Source organism: Epinephelus fuscoguttatus, linkage group LG5 (genome assembly GCF_011397635.1).
Source record: "Epinephelus fuscoguttatus linkage group LG5, E.fuscoguttatus.final_Chr_v1".
NCBI lineage: Eukaryota > Metazoa > Chordata > Actinopteri > Perciformes > Serranidae > Epinephelus > Epinephelus fuscoguttatus.
The window spans coordinates 5,118,833-5,141,933 of record NC_064756.1 but is presented as its reverse complement, the minus strand read 5'-3'; the positions used below and the strand labels follow the sequence as shown (position 1 = coordinate 5,141,933).

Genomic DNA, 23,101 nt, shown 5'->3' with positions numbered 1-23,101 from the left:
TTCACCTAAACTAACCTTACCAGATGACACATGCATCTGACTATTTCAATTTGCTTATTTATGTTTTTCCTTGCCTGCATCAAGGTGGACTATTATTGAGCTCTGTCTTTTAACATTTCCTCGTATATGGAATCAGAAAAAGGAGCTACATGGGAAATATTTCATATTTGTCTGTTGTGGGCTAGATATGTTTCAGATGCGCACATTCACATGTGTGCAGACATGAATAGCTGAATTTTATAATAATAACGAAAAAAAAAGCTACAAGTTAGAGAGAATAGTGATAAAGTGGTAAAACTTGGCACTGATCCACAGCCTCAGACGGATGCGCTCAAGCGTGCCGTGCGCACAAGCTCAGTTGGTAGGCGATACTATATTTTCACATTTTTAACAATGCAATTTAAAAGTTTTGATTTTTATTGATAACCTACATTTACCAACAACATAAAGACTACATTTAGCACCAAAAAATATGGAAAAAATAAATAAAATAATAATAATAATAAAAATAAATAAATTAATAAGTAAAGAAAAAAACAAATATCTAATACCAAATTTTCATAACGAATACCTACCCATAGAAACGAATATTCGAATATCCGATTATTTGGGTACAGCCCTAATAGTCTATTGTTTTTCTTTTGAAACAGAACCTTGCTACAAAGGGTGATATTAGAAAAACATAGCTCAAGTATCAAAAGCAAACTTTCATGCTAAAAAACTGCTTTTCACATTAAAAGAAACAAAAGATCAGTCTTTTCTCTGTATTTTCTACACAAAACCTTTAACCTGAGTGAAACTGAATCAACAGAAGTTCAGCCTGACTTGAATATTTACAGCTATGTCAGATAATGACAAGAGACATAAGATGAATTTTGTTATTTTTAATTCGTGTAATTGTGATCGAATTGTATAACATGAAACCAATTAGCTTTTGCTGCATGGCTTGAAAAAAAAGAAAAGAAAAAAAAAAACGGGCGAACCGGAGCACCCGGAGAAAACCCGTACCACGTAGGTAGACTACACACAAACTCACAAAGGCTCAGGACTGGGAATCGAACCCTCAACTGTGAGATTGTGCTGCTGACTACCAAGGTGGTCCTGAGCTCTGCACCAGCTCCACTACTTCCTGAAAGGAAGTAGGCATGAGTGTTTCCTGTCCTACACTATTGGATTAAGTGATTAATCAGGTGTGCGGTACACCCAGCACACAGCTGATTAATCACTTAATCCAATAGTATAGGACAGGAAATACTCATGCTGGTGCACAGAGCCCATTGCATTCATGTTGGAGGAAAAAGGCCTCACGCCAATTTTTTCCTCCAGCATGAATCCTGTCACCTAAATGGGAGTGACTCTGGCCTAGGTCCAAGTGAAGGGCTTAGAGATAGCTTGGCCCAGACTGGAAAAGAGTCTGCAGATGGCACTTCGTTGCTTCGGTGGCTTCATCAGATGATGTTTGAAGGTGCTGGCTACGTGATCGATTTCTTGTTCTCCTCGGTTCATTCTCAGAAGAACAAGCTCAGCACAGCCCCAGGATTTACACAAATCCTTGAAAACAGCCTTGTCGAGTCTTTCAAAAGTTGCTGGGAGATTTCAAAATCAGCTCCCTCAACCTCTGACCATATCCTACTGGAAAGGTGGTCAACGATGACATAGAGGTCTTCAGATCTGGCGTGGATCTTAGCCTTTTTACAGACTCTGGTGACAAGCTTGTTAACAAGTAATCTGACAGAGAGTCTGTTTATCTCTGAATCCTGGTCTGGTGGTAAGTGGAGCACCGGTTCAGCACCTGTCTCAGGTACTGTGACTGCGGCTGCTGGTGAGGTTGGCTCAGTGGCATTTAAAGCCGTCATGACATTGTCACAATGGATGCCAGTCTGATAAGTCAGCCACCACCTCAGCAGTACCTGGAAACGCCACACTGTGCTGCAAGTAGCCCTCCTGATGATGGCCTGTGTATTTCTGAATGGTCCAAGCTGACAAAATGACTCTCGAGTCATCCCGTCGATGGTGTATTCAGAAAGGAGGCTCCTCAGTGCCTCTGTAAAGACCAGGTCTGTACCCTCTGCGATATGTTGCAGTTTTTCTAACTGCCTCTCTTCATCAGCTGGGTGTTTCTCACTACCCTCTGGTTGGAGCAGTTCAGATACAGAGTCAGCAAAGGATTGCAGTGATTCTCTGCTTTTCACTTTGCTGTTTGGCGAAAATTCTCTTCAGATTTCTACTTGTACGATGTATCAACTGTTTGGCATACTGTTTAGCCAACAGAAGAGTTATCTTGGGTTTATCTGCCCTGACTGCTGCACCAGCAGACTCGCTGATGTCACTCACGACACTGTCACTCTCCTGGGAGGCGTCACGCAGCAAGACATCACGCTCAGCGTCAGAGGCATCATCCAGTAAATTATCTAGGATATCTCCCAGCTCCTTAGACACTATTTTCTGGGCCTGAGATTTTCTACTTTCTGAGCTGTCCGCCGATTGCTTTGAGTCAGTCTCAGAGCTTCCTACCTGCACAGGTAATGAACTGCAGCTCTCATCATGATCATCATCCTCTGTGTCCACAACCTCGAGATCTCCAGGTGAAGATTTTCGACACGGGCAAGCAAATGATGTAGTTTTGCTGATGAATGACCGGATCATGGATCGAGCGTGCTCAACCATGTCATTAAGTCTACGGGAGGGAGTCACGTGAGGCATAAACCGACTCTCTGCATCTCTGCTCGTCGTGATGGCGGAGTTGACGCTTTTAGATACCTCCTCGGACATGATTTTAATCAAGCTCTGTGAGCTGATGTCAGGGTCTGCAGTGTCTATTCCCAGAGCTTGAGCAAAAGCTTCTGGGACTGCGTTGCCCATCGTGGACGCAACATGATCCTCAGGTATCTTTGTGTTAGCTGTCAAATTGGCAGAATGGGAGTTAATAAGATATACCACCATATCTAACAGTAGCTCCGCCAGCCTAACTGTGATGGCATTATCTGGTCTACCATCCCTCATCACTAGAAGCTGAGCTCCTGACAGCTGCTGCAAAAATCTATCCACAAAAGGACGAAATTGGTCCACTCCAAACTGGGATGCCTCTGCCATTTTATCTAAAACGACGATGATGGTCCAGAACAGCACGTGCAATGCGATGCGTGTCTTACAAAATTCAGACCTATTTACTAACTTGCAGGGAAGTGTAACGTGATGTCACAAAGGCAAATTTCAGAAAGACATTCTAAAAGGTGATGACATCACCAAGCAAATCTGCTTAACTCCTCCCCCTAAACAAATGACTGCAGCTTAGCAACCGTTGCTAAGCACCGGCAGCACACTGTGTGACATTAAAAACAGGTGGAGATTCACACCAGCTGGCTCCTGCTGATCAAACATCCCACAGACTGTCATTCTGCTGCAACAGCTGACTAAAAATCAGGACTTTTTGTCTTCTGTTCTGACAGTGAAACATGTTCAAAAAATGCTCACTGTGATAATTAACTGTACAAGTGCTTCTGGCTTTTGGATGACAAAAACAGAGCACCAGCAGCATACAAGTCACATAGCTAACACGCTAGCTTGGCACAAGTTATAGTTCATTAATTGTTTCTCAACATTTCTTGCTGCTTTTTTTACCTGCTCTCTCCGTTTGACTCTGGTGACGGCCTTTTGTAGCGTCAATTCCGGCTCCATTTGCAACCCTTCAGATTCAGATTGACTTCGTTTGTCCCGCAGACTCAGCACAAGTCTGTCCCTCACCATCTCATCGCGTAGAGCCCTGTAACAGCAGTGCTCCGCCATGCAGGCAGTGCAGCGCCGCAATCAAACTGTCGGCCGTCTCGCCCGTTTCTTGAAGCCGCTCATTAAACTTTACTGTCTCAAAGATCACATTCCTGCCATTCTCTTCTGCTTGCGTCTCCAATCCAGAAGCAACGCGGAATCTGTCGAAGCGTTTAATCCATTTAGGCCAGTCTTCAGCCTTCAAGGTGAACTTTACCGGTGGGGAGACTTGAAACCCGGCCATGTCACTGCTTTGTTTCGCTAACTGTGGCTAGGCTAGGTAGCTCCGTAGATAGTCTTCCGGTACTGCAAACTTTAGCCTGACAGGCTGGGACCTTTATACAGTCTATGGCTGGGACCTATCACTACAGTTGACCCACGTCTTCCGAAGCTGCTGGAGCATCCGTGGGCGGTGTTGTTGTCTCGCTAATGTTTGTTTAGCAGCAGGCTGACCTGGGCCTGTATCACAAAGCAGGATTAATGTCTCAGCGAGGTAACTTCAGGGTTAACTCTGGGTTTTCGGTCTCACGAAGCCGGTTCAGTTCTTATCGGGGTAGATCACCATGGTAACTTACTCTGAACGGCTATCCTGCTCCGGAGCAGGGTAAGTTCAGGGTTGAATCTGATCCTGTAAAAAGCACCACCCACTCAGCTGTTCGGAAAAAAATGACTCCGCTGACAGAAATGCAGCCCAGTCATGACGGGAAGTTCAAAGTCCGTGTAAAGTGAGAATAAATATGTCATCTGAGTTTGACATACCACAGAAAAAGTTGTTGTAAGCTACCCTGTCAAATTTGAACGATTAAAAAAATCGCCAAATGTATGAAATTAGGCTTCAAAGTCGTGTAAAAATCAGCCTCTGTCTCTGCTCTCAAACGCTGTGGGCGTGTCCGCCGAATGCGCGAAACCCCGCCCCCTACCACGTGTCACCTGTCAATCAAAGTCACCACCGCTACCAGGAAAATGGATGCATCTCTGAACTTTGTTCTCCAACCGCAGCCTGACATGTTTGAGCCACCAGAGCCAGAATGCAGCTCTGAGCCAGAGGACACTGACCCCCTTGACAGTGGACCTCGGTCCTCTCTGTCTGCAACAGAGTGGTCATTTTATTTCTCCCCATTATAAATAGCAATGTGTGTAACTGTCTATTATAACCCAACGATAGCTTAATTAAGCTAGGCTATGGAATTTAATTTCATTTAGTTTATTTGATAGGGACAATGCAGGTTAACATAGTAACACTTCCACTCCTTACAAACAAGTCAATGTGACTGATGTTCTGCATACAGAGATTATAGCCAATGCTAGTTTCCAACTCCCGTCCCTAGTTAGGCTTTTAGTAAAAGAAAAAAGATAAGAAAAAAGACATCAAAATTACATACCAATACAATAAAATGTACAGTACATCTGAAATCATACCAAGTCATGACCCATTAAAAGTGCATGCAGCTCTGATTTTGTTTCAGCCAGACTTTAACATTTTTATTAAAAATCCTGATGTCTCAGGTTAGTTTTATTTCGGTCGGTAGTGAGTTCCACATCTGGGGGCCCTTTATAGAGAAGGCTGATTGCCCAAAGGAGGTCTTACGGCGCAAGATTTTACAGTTACCACTTGCTGTACCCCTGGTGATCCTATCACTATTTTGTCTGCTAAAAAGACTGCACAGAACATCTGGTGCCGAGTTCTGCAAACACTTAAAAACCAGTTTAACAGAGGAAAATTTTAGGAAATTATCAAAACTAAGCAAATTGTACTGCTTCAAAATGTGACAGTGATGCCACCTTATAGGTTTCTTGGCCATTATTTTTAAGGTTTGATTATACAGAGATGCAATTAACTTAACTGTAGTTGGAGAGGCCTGACTCCACACTGTAACACAATACGAGATATGGCATGCATATAAAGCTGTGCCGCTTTGATTGGTATATGATGTCTAATTAGTTTGAAGCAATTTAAATTGTTTTTGATATCTTTTTGACATGTTTGTCAAATTTGAGTCTGGAATCCAGAACTACACCCAAATATTTAAAATCCTTTACCATCTCAATTTCCTCTCCCTGCAATGTTATGCAAACTTTTTCTGATTGTGGTCTGTTTTTGATGGAGAAGCACATGGAAACTGTCTTTTTCTTATTTAGGGTGAGCTTGTTATCATAAAGCCAATGACACACCCTGCTCAAAAATGAAGATAATATCTCCGCTGCCTCACTTGATGTCTTAGCTGACGCGTATATGACTGTGTCGTCTGCATAAAGCTGACAACCAGCTGACAACCAGCCCCCAGACAGCTTTCAGGCAGGTCGTTAATGTAAAGACGTAATAAAACGTCTTCTGTCACTTTAGCACACTGTGCTTAGCTTAGCTTAGCCTCTACAGCCAAGCATCAATCTAGCAGGCATCATGTAATATTTTTGGCATGTTAATGAATATGAGGCCCCACCATCATCAATATTAGACTAAAGTAAAAATTTAGCTCATGTATTATTAGGCCTACACATATCTGCAGGTCTTTTAACTTTTTATGAGGATTGCTTCCTGTCTTGGCAACACACAACCTTAGTATCACTCAGGTAACTGTATGATTGTTCATAACACAGAATTCACATCTATTAAAATTCAGCTTAGTCACATTGTGAATGATACTGTCCTTACACAGGTGCACCTGTGAAGAATGCATTACGATGCCCACGGAGGAGCAGAATGTTTGCTGCAAAGAATTGAATGCAGTAAGTCAATAACACATATATGAATACACAACCAGTAGAGTACTAGATATCTAGCACTAAGACAGCACATATCACATATGCCAACAGGTTCAGAATAGATGTGGAGAGCTGCCCGAGGAGCCGAGGTGCATGACCCTTCATCCAGGCCTTGAACCTGTGTGCCTGAACCCCTACTCCCTTCAGAACGCACTGAATGTGTACCAGGCAGACCATGGGCCTCTGGACGTAAAGGAAAGAGCTGCGAAAGTTAGACAATAAAATATATTTTATTGACTTTAAATGTGTAGAAATCACATTTGCATTGATCAAATGGCAGACCTTTCAAATGCAAAGTTTTAGGACTCTAGTGCTAAGCTGCACAAGTTATGCTTTCATTAGTGATGTTGATTAATGTACTCCACTGGCAAATATAAGTATGTATATTTTATGTATATAAAATGTAAGTATGGGACTATAATAAAAATGTGGAATGAGGATCAATGTAGACTAATATAAGTTTCTGTTATATACAGACCATGTCTATTATGTGATATTACACTTAAAATAAACCAGCTCTATGATAATAATGCACAGATTGCTTTCATGTGGTGCTTTTATATTTAACATAGGACAGCAATCTGGAATGTAATACAACAGATGTTTTAATAAAGACTGGTAGAAACAGGCATGTTTCAACACTAAACCATCATACGTGAGTACACTCCTCCCATTTCTGCAAATATTTCATTATATCTTGTCATGGGACAACACTATAGACATGACACTTTGATAAAACTTAAAGTAGTCAGTGTACAGCTTGTGTGGTAGTATGGATTGGAAAACTGCATTGTAGCTCAGTTTCTGAAGAGGGGCGATCATGCTCTGCTTGGAATTCATGTTTCCCTAAAAACAGCTCTAAAAAAAGCTCTGGGGAGCTCGGTTCATTTAGGGAAACATGAATTCCAAGCAGAGCATGATCGCCCCTCTTCAGAAACTGAGCCGCAATGCAGTTTTCCAACATGATAATGACCCAAACACACCTAGTGGATGACAACCACCTTGCTGAGGAAGCTGAAGGTGAAGGTGATGGACTGGCCAAGTATGTATCCAGCCCTAAACTCACCTGTGCACCTGTGGGCCATCCTCAAGCTGAAGGTGGGGTAGCGCAAGGTGTCTTCACATCCATCTGCTCCATGACGTCATCATGAAGGAGTGGGAGAGGATTCCTGAAGCAACCTGTGACCTCTGGTGAATTCCATGCCCAAAAGGGTTCAGGCAGTGCTAGATAATAATGGCTGGCACACAAAATACTGACACTTCAGGCACAATTTGGACATGTTCACTGTGGGGTGTACTCACTTATGTTGCCAGCTGTTTAGATGTTGATGGCTGTGTTTTGAGTCATTTTCAGAGGAAGGTAAATCTATGCTACTACACAAGCTGTACACTGACTACTTTAAGTTATATCAAATTGTCATTTCTATAGTGTTGTCCCATGAGATACTGTATATGATGGTGAAAAAGATCAATAAGGAAATTTATCTGAACACAAACAATAACCTGTAATTATAGGTCAGTACTTGAGACATCCTGTTATGATGGTCCTCTCTTCTACCCATTGTTTGTACAGTGCTTTTTTATCAATGTCACCAGAAACCAATGGATGATAAGTCACTTGGACAATTACATGAAATGTTAAAGAGTAAAAAACTCTCCATTTCATCACACATCCATACAGGCTACATGATGACACATGCTGCAGGTTGATGAATCAGAATGTCATCTTCTGGGATCCTGTTCTGTAAGACATTATAAAAAATGGAGAGAAAATGAAGACATGTAGAATTCTCATGTGGCTTTACTTTTTCTTTTTCATCAGAGCCGTGCTAGATACCTGGCCTATCGAAGTTTTGTGTCCTGGTGCTGGGGATACCTGGGCAAAAATAGCCGTGTGGTCATACCCTCCTGTGTTGTGCGCCGCAGTCATGAAGAGTACCCTGATGAAGATGGGGAATACACAGGTTTCAAACCACCAATATAAATATAAAACAATAATAAATAAATATCATATTGTATTGTGTGCTTGATATTTCATGAAAGCATTGAACAATTATTTTTTTTAGTACTGATACGTTTGTAAGTGTGTCATAGCTGACTACAGTTGAGGCTAGTGGGGCTGTAGTGCAGGAACGGGCTGGAGCAGGAAGAGGTTTAACAAAGCCCAAACAAGTAATTATATAATAAACAATAGGAAAGAGTCATCATAACATGAAGCCATGACCCACACTAACCCTAATGGGCAATGATCCGACCCTCTTCTCTGTCAGTAACTGCCACATCTGCTACAGTCTGATGTTGGGCCACCTGGTGCTGGAGCTGCTCCCACCCCACCTGGACAGCTGAACCTGGACACATGTCTGGCAATTGCATCTGTCTTCTCAGGCCGCTCATACTGTGAGCACAGGAATCCAGGAACAGCCACTGCTCTCAGCTCAGCTGCAAAGGTCCCAGGGTCATGGATGACCTTGTTAAAGAGGAGGTCCATAAGCTCTGAGACATATTCTAAAACACAGAAGACAGCACAAAGCATTTATAGTTCGTTAATTCATGTGGGCTCAACTGTTGACAATCTATTACCAAAGTAACTGCAATTACATTTTTTTTTACTTTGAATTTTGACATGCTGGCAAATGTAGTCCAACACCATGTCATTCAGGTGGTGCATAAATCTCACAAGTAGTAGTAGTATGTTTTGAATCGTTCACAGATGAAACAGACAATTGATAATTAACTAACCAGTAGTGTATTTGGTTTTCACCATGGACACAACATGTCCCCCTCTCTTGGCCTTTGGAAATTTGATTTGGAACCGGAGTTCTCCTGCTGCAGTCCTTGCTTGTGAACGCCCAGAATTTTCATTGAAATGAAACGCAGCCAGGTAAAGCCTGAAATGAGAAGCATTTGGATGGGATTATTTAATTCAAATAGTTCGTAAAGGGTTGAAAACTAAAATTTTACATTGTTTGTACCATAAGTCCTATGTAAAGCAGACTTCTGAATACAAATTTCTATGTGTAATAGTATCACTCTAGAGCACAGTTAATACAAAATAAAGGAGAGACCAGGGCTGCACTCCAGTATTACATTTTTATATTGCCACAGAAACAAATACCCAGTGTCAGTGGTCTAGTTGTGAGCACATGTTGAGTGGTATGTACTGCATAATATTGACAATACAATTTACCTGCAGAGCATCCCTAAGTAGGAGAATGCCACATTTTTTGGTGCAAACCGCAGAATGAGACAGTGGAATCCCTCCAAAGTTGACGTCTGATACAGAGGACTCGGCTTTTTAACATCACCAAGGATGCGCTTGTTGAACAGGATTTTCTCAATCTTGTAGGTGGCCTTTGTCGCTAGAGTTGGAAAGATAATATTAAATAAATAATAGATTAAGAGTGCCTAGCAGCTGAAAGTATAATATGTAAATCTAATGAACTGCTTTAACGTAGTGCCATACCCGGATTCAGCCACTTGTTTTTATCAGTGGAAGGTGGGTGGAGACACTTGGGGAACAGTGGATTTTCGTGGACATGGACATCCTGGATGTGGTTTAGAAGGGATGTCCATTTTGCCACCGTTTCCTCTCCACTAGATGCTGACCAGTAGAGGTGATTTGACACACTCTTTTGCCATTGTTGGATCTTCTTGCAGTCCTTTTCTTTTGCAAGTGCATCCATTTTCTTGTTAAGTGCTGAGAACAGTTTGAAAAGATGAGATGCGATATTAACGTTGCACAGTATTAGCTTTGCTAAATTTATTTCTATAGACAATATTTTTTTAAATGATTTTACCTTTACATAAATGCCAAACATCATAGAAGTGCTGAATTTCTGGTTTATGCTCCCAGAGAAATTTTTGAACTTGTGTGTGTCGGTCCGTCACCAATGAGGTGACTTTGACACCAGCACTTTCAAGGAATCCAAGACTCCGGATCAGCCCCTCTTTCTCCATCCTTACACTGCCTCCATCCGTATACTGCCTCCAACTTCATTGCTCTGTGGATCAAAGGTCAGCATGCACTAGAGTTGCCTCCGATAATGCCACCGATACTGCCTAAAATGCGGCATCGGACATCGTCGAGTACACCCTGTGACCAATCCGATACCACGTCATTACGCATGCGTACGCTATCGTTTGAACATCACGATGTGCGCATGTGCGATAGTCACATAGCAGGACATGCGATGTTTTCTCTTTTTTTAGAACATGTAAACTTTTGTTTTGCTTCAGACAAGCAGCTCTGAAGCTGCGCTCGATGCTCCGCTCTGCTCGCCTCTCTCTGTCTCCCTGAGCACGCAGCAGCCCCTCCCCTCTCATGCACTCGCTGCAGTCACACACTGAAAATGAGCGACATGCAGGAGGGAGAAACGGTAAAGGAGGATTTATGCCTGGTTCACACTACACAACTTTTCTGCCCGTTCTGAAAGTCACTATGTCACATTACACGATTGTGGAGTCATCTGTTATTTGAGTCACTGTGTGTGTTCAGCAGATGGCAGGAGCTACATTTGAAGCGCCATATGTAAACTGTCAAGTTACTGTATCTTCCACAGGAAGTTCTGACAAATGTTTCAGAATAAAAGCCTGTTTAGAAAATGGAGGGATTCTCTCAGCCAAGGTTATAAGGGGCTTTTAATCTGAAACACGTTCAGGAAGTGTTGAGTTTGAAATAACGGCGCCATGCATTAACTTTATCAAGGCAACGGGAGTAGATAAATAGTAAATACATAAACACACAGAGGAATTAATAAATAACGTACCGTCTATAATGTAGTCTGTTTTAAATGAAGCTGGGAGCCTCTGCAGTTGTGGTGAGTTAAAGCCCCTCCACTATTTTTTAATTTTCTTACTTTAAGTCATCTGGTGGAAATTCTTGTATTTTTTAATATCGCAATATGGATTGCAAATAAATAAATAAATAAATAAATAAAAAAATATTGCGATGTCAGTTTTTTTCCAATATCGTGCAGCCCTACGTTCTACTGAAGCCTTTAAAATGTCTTTTTTTACCAAATTGTGTGGCTGCACTTTAACCTGTGTCTTGATCTGTGTCAACACTGGATAATAATAATAATAATAATAAAAAGTTTTGTGGCATTCATTCTACTATTATGTATTTATTTCTTAATATTTTACATAGAGTTTTAGGAGTTGAGACAGACAACGATTCATTTAACACCACTCTACATGCCAGAAGTTTCAATCCAAATTGGCTCAAAGAGAATGTACCATATGGACAGTTCCAAAGAGTAAGGAAAATTTGTGACCAAGACGAGGTTTTTGAAAGTGGATCTAAAGAAACGATATCAAGGTTTGTGGAACGGGGGTATAAAAACACCACTCTCCAAAAGGCCTACACTAGAGCTAAACACACTGATAGGTCATCACTACTGAAAAGAAAGACTAATAAACAGACAAAAGACAGACCAGTATTTGTCACAAGAATTGGGGTATCATTGAGAGTGATGATCTTCTGAGCCAGGTTTTTCCTGAACCACCTTTGGTAAGTTTTAGAAGATGCCCTACCCTGCGAGACAAACTGGTCCACAGCTACCTCAAACCAGATTGCCAACAAACATGGTTATGCACTAGGCCTAGTGGTTGGTACAAATGCCACCACTGTAATCACTGTGCTAATGTAATGCAAACCAAAACATTTCAGGATGTTGTATCCCAAAAACAACTCACCATTAACCAATTTGTAAACTGTAAAACCTCATTTGTCATTTATAGCCTGGAACGCCCTATGTGCAAAGTTTTCTATGTAGGAAGAACTAAAACGACGCTTACAAGACTGACTGGCTGAACACAAATATGCAATCCGCACAGGCAACATAAACTATCCCATGGCAAGACACTATATGGAACATCATAACAGTGACCCATCCACCTTACAGGCTTGTGGGATTGATCACATTCTACTGTCCTTGAGGAAAGGGGGTAGACAGAGACAGTTAAATCAGAGGAAAACCTTTTGGATTTATAAACTACAGGCCACTAAATATCCAGGCCTGAATGAGGATCTTGACTTTAGTGTGTTTATTTGATTGTCTGCTTTATGTTGTTTGAGTTTACTCTCTGCATGGTTTATTTTTTAACCTGACTGTAATGTGTTTTGCATGTTGACCTTCTATATTCATGTTTGACCTTCTTGAGAAATGTATGATACTTATCTCTGACTGTGTTGTAAGGATGACATCTGCTGGATGCTTTTATGTAATGGCAATTATCACCTGACCAGCACTCCTGCCAGGTGGAGGTTTCTGATATGCGGACTTATGCTTTAAGAAACTCTGCTTCCTGTTGAGAACTGTTTGACTCCCTGATGAAGGCTTAATTGCCGAAACGTGTCGGAGTTTTTTTTTTTAAAGGGAAATGTTACCAAGCCATTAAAATAAAGGCTTTTTAACTTTGTTCAACTGAGAGTGCCTTGAAGTCTTCCTTGTTTTCTCAGTCTAAAGATTCCCTTCCAAAGAGCACCTCAACAAAACTTGTCTTGAGTCCAGGAAGCGCTCCTAGACTGACATTTTGTGAATTCATATCCCATCCATTTTTATTTTACACGCTGGTATCGGACCGGTACTCGGTATCAGCAGATACCTAAGGTTCAGGGATCGGAATCGGTATCGGGAAGGAAAAAGCGGTATCGGTACATCTCTAATGTGCACAAGACATATTTGGTTGCTCAGATTAATATTTTTGGTTCAAAATATGTAGTATGTGCAGTCCCACAGCAAGTTCAACAATGTGGTACAAAAATCAAATTTGTCAGAACATTTTACTTCTTGCAGTGTTTTATACTGTAAAAATATGTTTTTGGACACAACATGGTCCCCAGTAACATACAGTAGTTGTGCTGATACAATCAAGAGAGTAATTTTTTATAATATATTTACCTGTACAAGCTGGATATCCACTATTTTGTTTGAGCAAAGATCCACCATAGAGTATGAGCCATACTTCGCACAGTGGCCTGGACTGTCAGCCCTCATATCACCACCAAGGGACACAGTGTCTCTTTCTTTCAGTCCTTCAAGCAGGTCAGTCTGATGTGATCGCCATTTATGTAGGACGGATGGCAGAATGAAGTGGCGCACATGATTTTGATGGGTCATCCTTGTGAAGGTTTTCACATGCATTGCACTGAGCACCTGAAAGTAACATTAAAGTGTTCATGTACGTAGTGTTCATGAGTGCATATTTCCCACTGCAGCACTATGGAGCACACTATGTCACAGAGTAAAATAAGATTTTACGTGGGAGCAGGTGGACAAAAAAGATGAAGCTGTTGGAGAAGGCACACTTTTTTAGATAAAGTCATTATATTTACTAACCTTAGTCTGTCATCACAAATGACGAGCCTGTGTAATAGACAGCAGCTGACAGTTGCAGATGCCCCGCAGGATAGCTGCCCAGAAGTGGCTGACTCCTCCATACTCTTCTGTAGAGGCAACTCTCATACAGGCACTTCTGAGTAACAGAGAGGAAGGTTAATTTTTCAGCTGTGTCTATCTTGCATGCTCTTGAGCAGGTGGGGCAATTTTTAAACAGCTCAAGCAGGCAATCTTCATACACCAGGTACTTTGTGATGTCCTGCGGTGTCTTTGCTGGTGCTCTTTTGACAAACAAAAACCACAAGAAGAATTAATATTTGTTACAGAGTTATTATTTATATTTTCATATATTATTTCTCACTTTCACAGTTAATTTACAAAAAAAGAAGCAAAGTTAACTTACTGGTCACTGATGGTGTCATCCAGTGATGATATGCTGGGGAGATAGCTGGAATCATCAGGATCTGCACTGACTGAGGTTACGTCAGATTCCTGAAGAGAGGGACATTCCAAGAGAGAGCGTTTTGCTTGTGGGCCATCATCTCGACCAGCTCTGCGCTTCTGTGGTGTTGAAGAGCAGAGTGGGGGAAACTGGGATGTGTTGTTGCCCACAGCAACATGCCTTGTCGCCAATGTCTTCAATGACTAGGCTCTAGGTTCTTAAATCAGCATTAACAGCATGAGGTGTAGTCCATGAGTGTTTTCTTTCAACAAATATATTGTGCATACCTGTTATCTGTCCGTTAACATCGTAGACATTTCAACACACCTGTAGTCTTTCTGTTGTACAGTGCTCTTTTGGACAGTTGGGTGGCCACTGTCCTTCTCCCCACATAGCAGTCTGTTTGACATCCAATTTCTCTTGTGGCCTTTTGCAGCTCATCACACTGGCATGCTGCATCTCTTGTGGTTGGCAGGGTCTTATGGTTATCTATAAACTGAAGTTCATATCTCCTGATCAATGACACCCTGGTAAAAATGTATACCAAATCGTGGACTGCAAGCATTCAAAATACTCTTAAGTTGTTCCAGTAAAATTATGTGACAATTACTATTTGGGACCTATTTGAGGCAAATTTAATCAATCTCAGTATCAGAACATATTTATATTAATTATCGTAAGAAGCCACATTATTAACAATTAACAACAATGATACATACAACAGTAAATACAAATAAAAAAGAACAACCACTAATTAATCTGGTGGCGTTTCAATGGACTGCCTGGGTTATTGCAAATAATTTAGCAGCTAATATGCAGGAATATCAACTTTTTCCTGTGCACAGTGAACACAGCCTGTCCCCCCGGACAGCCTGGACAACCAGACAGTATCCACTGACTCTGTACCCTGCCTCATCGATCGAGGTGGTCACATGTAGATTCATTTATATAAGTAACCTTGCAAACCGGTGTTACACCGAAATCTGTGACCGTCGGAATCTGTGACCGCAGGCGGCGATGTTGCACATTGTCTGCGTGTGTGTGGCCATCAACAATGGCAATGGAAAGTAGATAGATGTTGTAAATTACTTTTATTATAACAACATTTTGTGTGATCATGTATGCACTGTTTAATAAATGAGTAAACACCGACACAGGTGCTCTGTTATTGCCTCAATATTTGGACAGATGTATTTTCATTTCAAACTTCAACTGTAAAGAGCTAGATGCACAGCCATCAGAATATGTGACCTCACTGAATCTGCATAATAATGAGTTTAAACCTCAAAATAACTGTTTTCAATCCTTCTGTCATCCTCTCACATTAATATGGACACATATATTTGTATTTGGGATCATCACAGAGATAGAAACACAGAGGTCACACATTCTGATGGCTGTACAGCGGTCACAGATCCCGACGGTCACAGATTTCGGTGCAACACCGGTAAGACAAGCGCAATATGAAACGGAATAATTTTGCCATTTTAAATTTGATTTATAGCACACATGGCATATCCACTCTTACAGTCGGTAACGGATGTTAGATATTGCCAGTGGGAAGATGTGGCCCCGTTTGAGAAGTCGGCATTACGGATTATTTGTGCACTCAGGCCTAATTATTTATAAGTAGTGAATTTTCATTACAAGCACTATTAACATGAGGATGACGCTAAAATCAGCTTGCACGATGTAAATTCACATTAATGGCCTCGCCACCTTCAAAATGTCACCATTACTCTGGACTACTAATGACTAAATAAGTAACGTTATCAAAATAAAGTGCCGCTCATTGGTGTGCACATGACGTTACCGACAATATGGCGCTTGATGTTGGCGGGCCAAGCTGATGGAGTCTGGAGGTCAAGTCGGCATTATGGATAATTGACATTAGCTCTTTTGTAGATAACCGGTATATTTTCAGTGCATGAACTAATACATGAAAACGAGTAAACGAGTTTAACTGTGTAAAGAGAGTTAGAGGCACACAAGGTAACTTACACTCATCGGTGGGATCGTGACGTTACAGCCGACTGTGGCACCTGATGTCGGCGCGACTGACGGATGAAGTCCGGGAAGGGAGGCGGTGGGCTCAGCCTCATTCACCAGTAACAGTGGTTTAGAAGTAAAGCCCAGTTGTTTTTGATGATAGTTGTGAAAACTATCCGTGGTGAAGTGGTTGCTGCAGAGGTGGCTGTTGGCGGCGATCTTCAGCTCTCCAACAGTCAATCCATCGTTTCCTCAGCTCTTCACTTTTTGGGAATTTCAATAATGACACAGAGCCATTATTTAAATTATGGCATCCAGGGAAGATACACGAACGTGGAGCAGGCATGGCTAGCTAGCAAACAAAATACAGGCTGTGGCAGTAGCGGTGCGGTAACAACTCAGAGTGAGCGGGACATCCACTGACAACAGGGCCTTATATAGTAGGGGAGGGGCCAAGGTCACCCGGGATACGGCTGACGTCACGGCGTATCCCTTTTTAGCAGGGTCAGAAAATCCAAAAACTTGAGACGATGACGAACAGTTTAAGGCTAAAACTCCACAAATCGGTAATGCACAATCCCCAAACTTTTCACATGTTTTCTGTAACAATTTTCCAACATGTTTAAGGTGTTTAAAGCAAATCATTGTATTCGCTTTCCACGGCTGAAGGCTGAAGACTGGCCTAAATGGATTAAACGCTTCGACAGATTCCGCGTTGCTTCTGGATTGGAGACGCAAGCAGAAGAGAATGGCAGGAATGTGATCTTTGAGACAGTAAAGTTTAATGAGCGGCTTCAAGAAACGGGCAAGACGGCCGACAGTTTGATTGCGGCGCTGCACTGCCTGCATGGCGGAGCACTGCTGTTACAGGGCTCTACGTGATGAGATGGTGAGGGACAGACTTGTGCTGAGTCTGCGGGACAAACGAAGTCAATCTGAATCTGAAGGGTTGCAAATGGAGCCGGAATTGACGCTACAAAAGGCCGTCACCAGAGTCAAACGGAGAGAGCAGGTAAAAAAAAAAAGCAGCAAGAAATGTTGAGAAGATTTTTCCATTAATATCATCCATGAGAAACAATGAATGAGCTATAACTTGTGCCAAGCTAGCGTGTTAGCTATGTGACTTGTATGCTGCTGGTGCTCTGTTGTTGTCATCCAAAAGCCAGAAGCACTTGTACAGTTAATTATCACAGTGAGCATTTTTTGAACATGTTTCACTGTCAGAACAGAAGACAAAAAGTCCTGATTTTTAGTCAGCTGTTGCAGCAGAATGACAGTCTGTGGGATGTTTGATCAGCAGGAGCCAGCTGGTGTGAATCTCCACCTGTTTTTAATGTCACACAGTGTGCTGCCGGTGCTTAGCAACGGTTGCTAAGCTGCAGTCATTTGTTTAGGGGGAGGAGTTAAGCAGATTTGCTTGGTGATGTCATCAGCTTTTAGAATGTCTTTCTGAAATTTGCCTTTGTGACATCACGTTACACTCGACTGTGACTTAGTAAATAGGGGCACAGGTGTGAATTTTGTAAGACGCGCATCGCATTGCACGTGCTGTTCTAGACCGTCATCGTAGTTTTAGATAAAATGGCAGAGACATCCCAGTTTGGAGTGGACCAATTTCGTCCTTTTGTGGATAGATTTTTTCAGCAGCTGTCAGGAACTCAGCTTCAAGTGATTAGGGATGGTAGACCAGATAATGCCATCACAGTTAGGCTGGCGGAGCTACTGTTAGATATGGTGGTATATCTTATTAACTCCCATTCTGCCAATTTGACAGCTAACACAAAGATACCTGAGGATCATGTTGCGTCCACGATGGGCAACGCAGTCCCAGAAGCTTTTGCTCAAGCTCTGGGAATAGACACTGCAGACCCTGACATCAGCTCACAGAGCTTGATTAAAATCATGTCCGAGGAGGTATCTAAAAGCGTCAACTCCGCCATCACAACGAGCAGAGATACAGAGAGTCAGTTTATGTCTCACGTGACTCCCTCCCGTAGACTTAATGACATGATTGAGCACGCTCGATCCATGATACAGTCATTCATTAGCAAAACTACATCATTTGCTTGCCTGTGTCGAAAATCTTCACCTGGAGAACTAGAGGTTGTGGACATAGAGGATGATGATCATGATGAGAGCTGCAGTTCATTATCTGTGCAGGTAGGAAGCCCTGAGACTGACTCAAGGCAATCGGTGGACAGCTCAGAAAGTAGAAAATCTCAGGCCCAGAAAATAGTGTCTAAGGAGCTGGGAGATATCCTAGATAATTTACTGGATGATGCCTCTGACGCTGAGCGTGATGTCTTGCTGCGTGACACCTACCAGGAGAGTGACAGTGTCGTGAGTGACATCAACGAGTCTGCTGGTGCAGCAGTCAGGGCAGATAAACCCAAGATAACTCTTCTGTTGGCTAAACAGTATGCCAAACAGTTGATACATCGTGCTGCGAGAAATCTGAAGAGAATTTTCTCGCCAAAAAGCAAAGTGAAAAGCAGAGAATCACTGCAATCCTTTGCTGACTCTGTATCTGAACTGCTCCAACCAGAGGGTGGTGAGAAACACCCAGCTGATGAAGAGAGGCAGTTAGAAAACCTGCAACATATCGCAGAGGGTAGAGACCTGGTCTTTACAGAGGCACTGAGGAGCCTCCTTTCTGAATACACCATCGACGGGATGACTCGAGAGTCATTTTGTCAGCTTGGGCCATTCAGAAATACACAGGCCATCATCAGGAGGGCTACTTGCAGCACAGCGTGGCATTTCCAGGTACTGCTGAGGTGGTGGCTGACATATCAGGCTGGCATCCATTGTGACAATGTCATGACGGCTTTAAATGCCACTGAGCCAACCTCACCAGCACCTGCAGTCACAGTACCTGAGACAGGTGCTGAACCGGTGCTCCACTTACCACCAGACCAGGATTCAGAGATAAACAGACTCTCTGTCAGATTACTTGTTAACAAGCTTGTCACCAGAGTCTGTAAAAAGGCTAAGATCCACGTCAGATCTGAAGACCTCTATGTCATCGTTGACCACCTTTCCAATAGGATATGGGCAGAGGTTGAGGGAGCTGATTTTGAAATCTCCCCAGCAACTTTTGAAAGACTCGACAAGGCCGTTTTCAAGGATTTGTGTAAATCCTGGGGCTGTGCTGAGCTTGTTCTTCTGAGAATGAACCGAGGAGAACAAGAAATCGATCACGTAGCCAGCACCTTCAAACATCATCTGATGAAGCCACCGAAGCAACGAAGTGCCATCTGCAGACTCTTTTCCAGTCTGGGCCAAGCTATCTCTAAGCCCTTCACTTGGACCCAGGCCAGAGTCACTCCCATTTAGGTGACAGGATTCATGCTGGAGGAAAAAAATGGTGTGAGGCCTTTTTCCCCCAACATGAATGCAATGGGCTCTGTGCACCAGCATGAGTATTTCCTGTCCTATACTATTGGATTAAGTGATTAATCAGCTGTGTGCTGGGTGTACAGCACACCTGATTAATCACTTAATCCAATAGTGTAGGACAGGAAACACTCATGCCTACTTCCTTTCAGGAAGTAGTGGAGCTGGTGCAGAGCTCTTAGGACCACCTTGGTAGTCAGCAGCACAATCTCACAGTTGAGGGTTCGATTCCCAGTCCTGAGCCTTTGTGAGTTTGTGTGTAGTCTACCTACGTGGTACGGGTTTTCTCCGGGTGCTCCGGTTCGCCCGTTTTTTTTCTTTTCTTTTTTTTTCAAGCCATGCAGCAAAAGCTAATTGGTTTCATGTTATACAATTCGATCACAATTACACGAATTAAAAATAACAAAATTCATCTTATGTCTCTTGTCATTATCTGACATAGCTGTAAATATTCAAGTCAGGCTGAACTTCTGTTGATTCAGTTTCACTCAGGTTAAAGGTTTTGTGTAGAAAATACAGAGAAAAGACTGATCTTTTGTTTCTTTTTAATGTGAAAAGCAGTTTTTTAGCATGAAAGTTTGCTTTTGATACTTGAGCTATGTTTTTCTAATGTCAACCTTTGTAGCAAGGTTCTGTTTCAAAAGAAAAACAATAGACTATTAGGGCTGTACCCAAATAATCGGATATTCGAATATTCGTTTCTATGGGTAGGTATTCATTATGAAAATTTAATTTAAATTAATTATTAGATATTCGTTTTTTTTATTTACTCATTAATTTATTTATTTTTATTATTGTTATTATTTTATTTATTTTTTACATATTTTTTTGGTACTCAATGTAGTCTTTATGTTGATGGCAAATGTAGGTTATCAATAAATTCGAAACTTTTAAATTTCATTGTTAAAAATGTGAAAATATAGTATCGCCTACCAACTGAGCTTGTGTGCACGGCACGCTTGAGCACATCCGTCTGAGGCTGTGGATCAATGCCAAGTTTTACCACTTTATCACTATTCCCTCTAACTTGTAGCTGTTTTTTCGTTATTATTATAAAATTCAGCTATTCATGTCTGCACACATGTGAATGTGCGCATCTGAAACATATCTAGCCCACAACAGACAAATATGAAATATTTCCCATGTAGCTCCTTTTTCTGATTCCGTATACGAGAAATGTTAAAAGACAGAGCTCAATAATAGTCCACCTTGATGCAGGCAAGGAAAAACATAAATAAGCAAATTGAAATAGTCAGATGCATGTGTCATCTGGTAAGGTTAGTTTAGGTGAACAGGGGAGCTCATGAACTTTCTTGACCTGGGAAAATAGTGTGCCAAATAATAATAATGAACACTAATATAACAACTGATTACATTTGAATAGATTGCGGAATATTTAATTTGAGGATTTGTAACACATTTAGAAGAGAGAACAATTTAAAAAGCCTAAAATGAGCTGATCTAAAACTAGAAAAGCACTCAGAGAGTGCAGACCTCCCCCAAGTAGGTGATATTCCCTCCCCCTTTGTATCAGATTTTGCAGCCTGCATCACAATTAAGGTTATTTGCATTTTGTACTAGGGCTGGGCGATATGGCTGAAAAATGTATCACGATATAAGTGTTTCATATCAGTTGATATCGATAATTATTGAATTTTAGGACCAGGAGACAAAAATGTTAAATTTAAACATTTTTATTTTAAATGTAACCTTTCCTCAGTAATGAACAAATGAACATAGGGGAAAAAGAGGTCAACATAACCATGAAAAACAGTCAAATAAATAAATGTACTGGTTAATGTGCAAATGTAAACATTAAATAAATGCTTAAACTTCTTTAAAAAAAAGTGCAAAGTACTTTGTAAAAAAAAAGAAATTAACAGAGATTAACATAATTGACCTGTAACAAACAGTCAGAACCAGCATAAAAATATAAAAATAACTCAAAAACAACTCAAGCATGGTTTCACTCCAGTTTTTGGCCAGGTAAACTGTTTCACCTTCTCAGGCTTTAAGGTCATACAGGTACATGTAATAATATACACAAATAAATTCTAACAAATTATCTTGTGCACAGTGCAAAGTATTTTGTAAACATAGAAATTAGAATAAACTTGAGGTAGTCACTGTCTGAACATCTGACATGACACAAACCTGTTACGCAGTCCAGTTATTATGGCAATATCAAACCAGCATGTACATAAAAAAATAACTCAAGCAAGCACCGTTCAACCTTGGCTTCACTGCAGATTTTGAGCAAGGAAAACAAGCATGTTCACCTTCTCAGGCTTTAAGGCTGCCCTGGTACAGGTGACAATATTACCCCCAGTGCTAAAAATTCTTTCAGAAGGGGTGCTGGTGGCTTATATGCACAAGTATTTTTGGCAAGTTGGGACACTCTTGGAAAGTTGCGCTCGTGTAACCTCCACCACTCCAGGGGGTCAGACTCACTGTCTGCATCAAGGCACATCATGTAGCTTTCCAGCTCACTTTCGTGACGTTTTGCCCACCAGTGAGAGGTGAGGCATCATCTTCATCTTCTTGATTTTGTTTTTTGAAGAAACTGCCTAACGATTTCCGCTGCTTCTTCACACCCAGTGGCAGAGGTGGTTCAGCGGCAGCTCCTCCTTCTGCACCCTGGTCTGCTGTTCCCTCTGGAGCCCCTGCCTGTGATTGGCCTGGGTCTTCATCCATCATCTCAGACACTGCTCTTTCATTAATGTCCACTACCTTCTCCGGTCTGATGTATTGTGCCTTGAACCTAGGGTCCACCAAGGCAGCCATGTCAAGGAGATCATCTGTTGCAGAGTCGGCATATTTCTCATCAAGATAGGTCATTATCTTGGTCTTCAGGTCTTTGATGAGTTGGGTGTCCTGTTCATTTATTTTTAGCAAATTTGTGCGGAACAGGTGGAGCACTGACTTCACGAAGGAGACCGTCACCTATGACTCCCCAGAAAGGGAGTCTGTAAACTTCAGAGAGGAGTTAAGTGACTCGAGAACATCAATGTCCTGCCACGTTGGGATCAGGTGCCTGCTGTTTTTGTCTGCAGACAAAACTTCAGCGATTGCCTTTTGTTGTTCTAGGACCCTTGACACCACCTTCTGTCTTGAGCCCCACCTGGTTAATGACTCTGTGACCAGCTGGTGTTTTGGGAGATGGAGGCGTTCCTGAGCTTTAGAGAGCTCCCTCTTTTTCTTCCATGAGTAGGAGAAGGCAGAGACCACTTTCTTGCACACACCAACAGCTCTTTCCACTCTTTTATCCTTCCCTGCAGCACCTGCAGAAATACAACAACACCAGTGTAAGTAAAAAGTAAAGTCGATTGGCTAATAAAGTTAAACATTAACATTAAATCATAGTCATTAATTTTCAAAAGATAATACTAGTTACCATCAATTCAAA

At 41.7% G+C, this 23,101-nt stretch overlaps 4 protein-coding genes and 1 long non-coding RNA gene across 11 annotated transcripts in view; 3 read left to right on the top strand and 2 right to left on the bottom strand.

Moving 5' to 3' along the window:
- The window catches only part of LOC125889160 (large neutral amino acids transporter small subunit 4-like), a 133,141-nt gene that overhangs the window by 14,504 nt on the left and 95,536 nt on the right, over window positions 1–23,101 (top strand). The window lies entirely within an intron of this gene.
- The window catches only part of LOC125889148 (unconventional myosin-Ic-like), a 213,794-nt gene that overhangs the window by 138,754 nt on the left and 51,939 nt on the right, over window positions 1–23,101 (top strand). The window lies entirely within an intron of this gene.
- LOC125889191 (unconventional myosin-Ic-like) overlaps window positions 1–23,101 on the bottom strand; it is a 46,618-nt gene that overhangs the window by 14,290 nt on the left and 9,227 nt on the right. The window contains exon 1 of one of the 2 annotated variants that reach the window (XM_049576974.1): window positions 3,622–3,814. The exons of the other annotated variant lie outside the window; for it this stretch is intronic. Coding sequence (XP_049432931.1) covers window positions 3,622–3,786 — 165 coding nt within the window. The 5' untranslated portion in view covers window positions 3,787–3,814. Of the gene's footprint in view, window positions 1–3,621; window positions 3,815–23,101 lie in introns of those variants that run through there. 2 annotated transcript variants of the gene reach the window in all.
- On the top strand, window positions 6,392–8,530 carry LOC125889199 (P2X purinoceptor 7-like). The gene is made up of 3 exons (XM_049576986.1): window positions 6,392–6,492; window positions 6,580–6,738; window positions 8,351–8,530. The coding sequence occupies exons 1-3, from the start codon at window positions 6,403–6,405 to the stop codon at window positions 8,510–8,512; spliced, it is 411 nt and encodes a 136-aa protein (XP_049432943.1). The 5' UTR covers window positions 6,392–6,402; the 3' UTR covers window positions 8,513–8,530.
- Window positions 7,402–8,818, bottom strand: LOC125889202 (uncharacterized). The gene is made up of 3 exons (XR_007449421.1): window positions 8,763–8,818; window positions 8,366–8,468; window positions 7,402–8,270 (listed from the first exon to the last, which is right to left on the bottom strand). It is a non-coding gene; the product is annotated as an uncharacterized LOC125889202 (long non-coding RNA).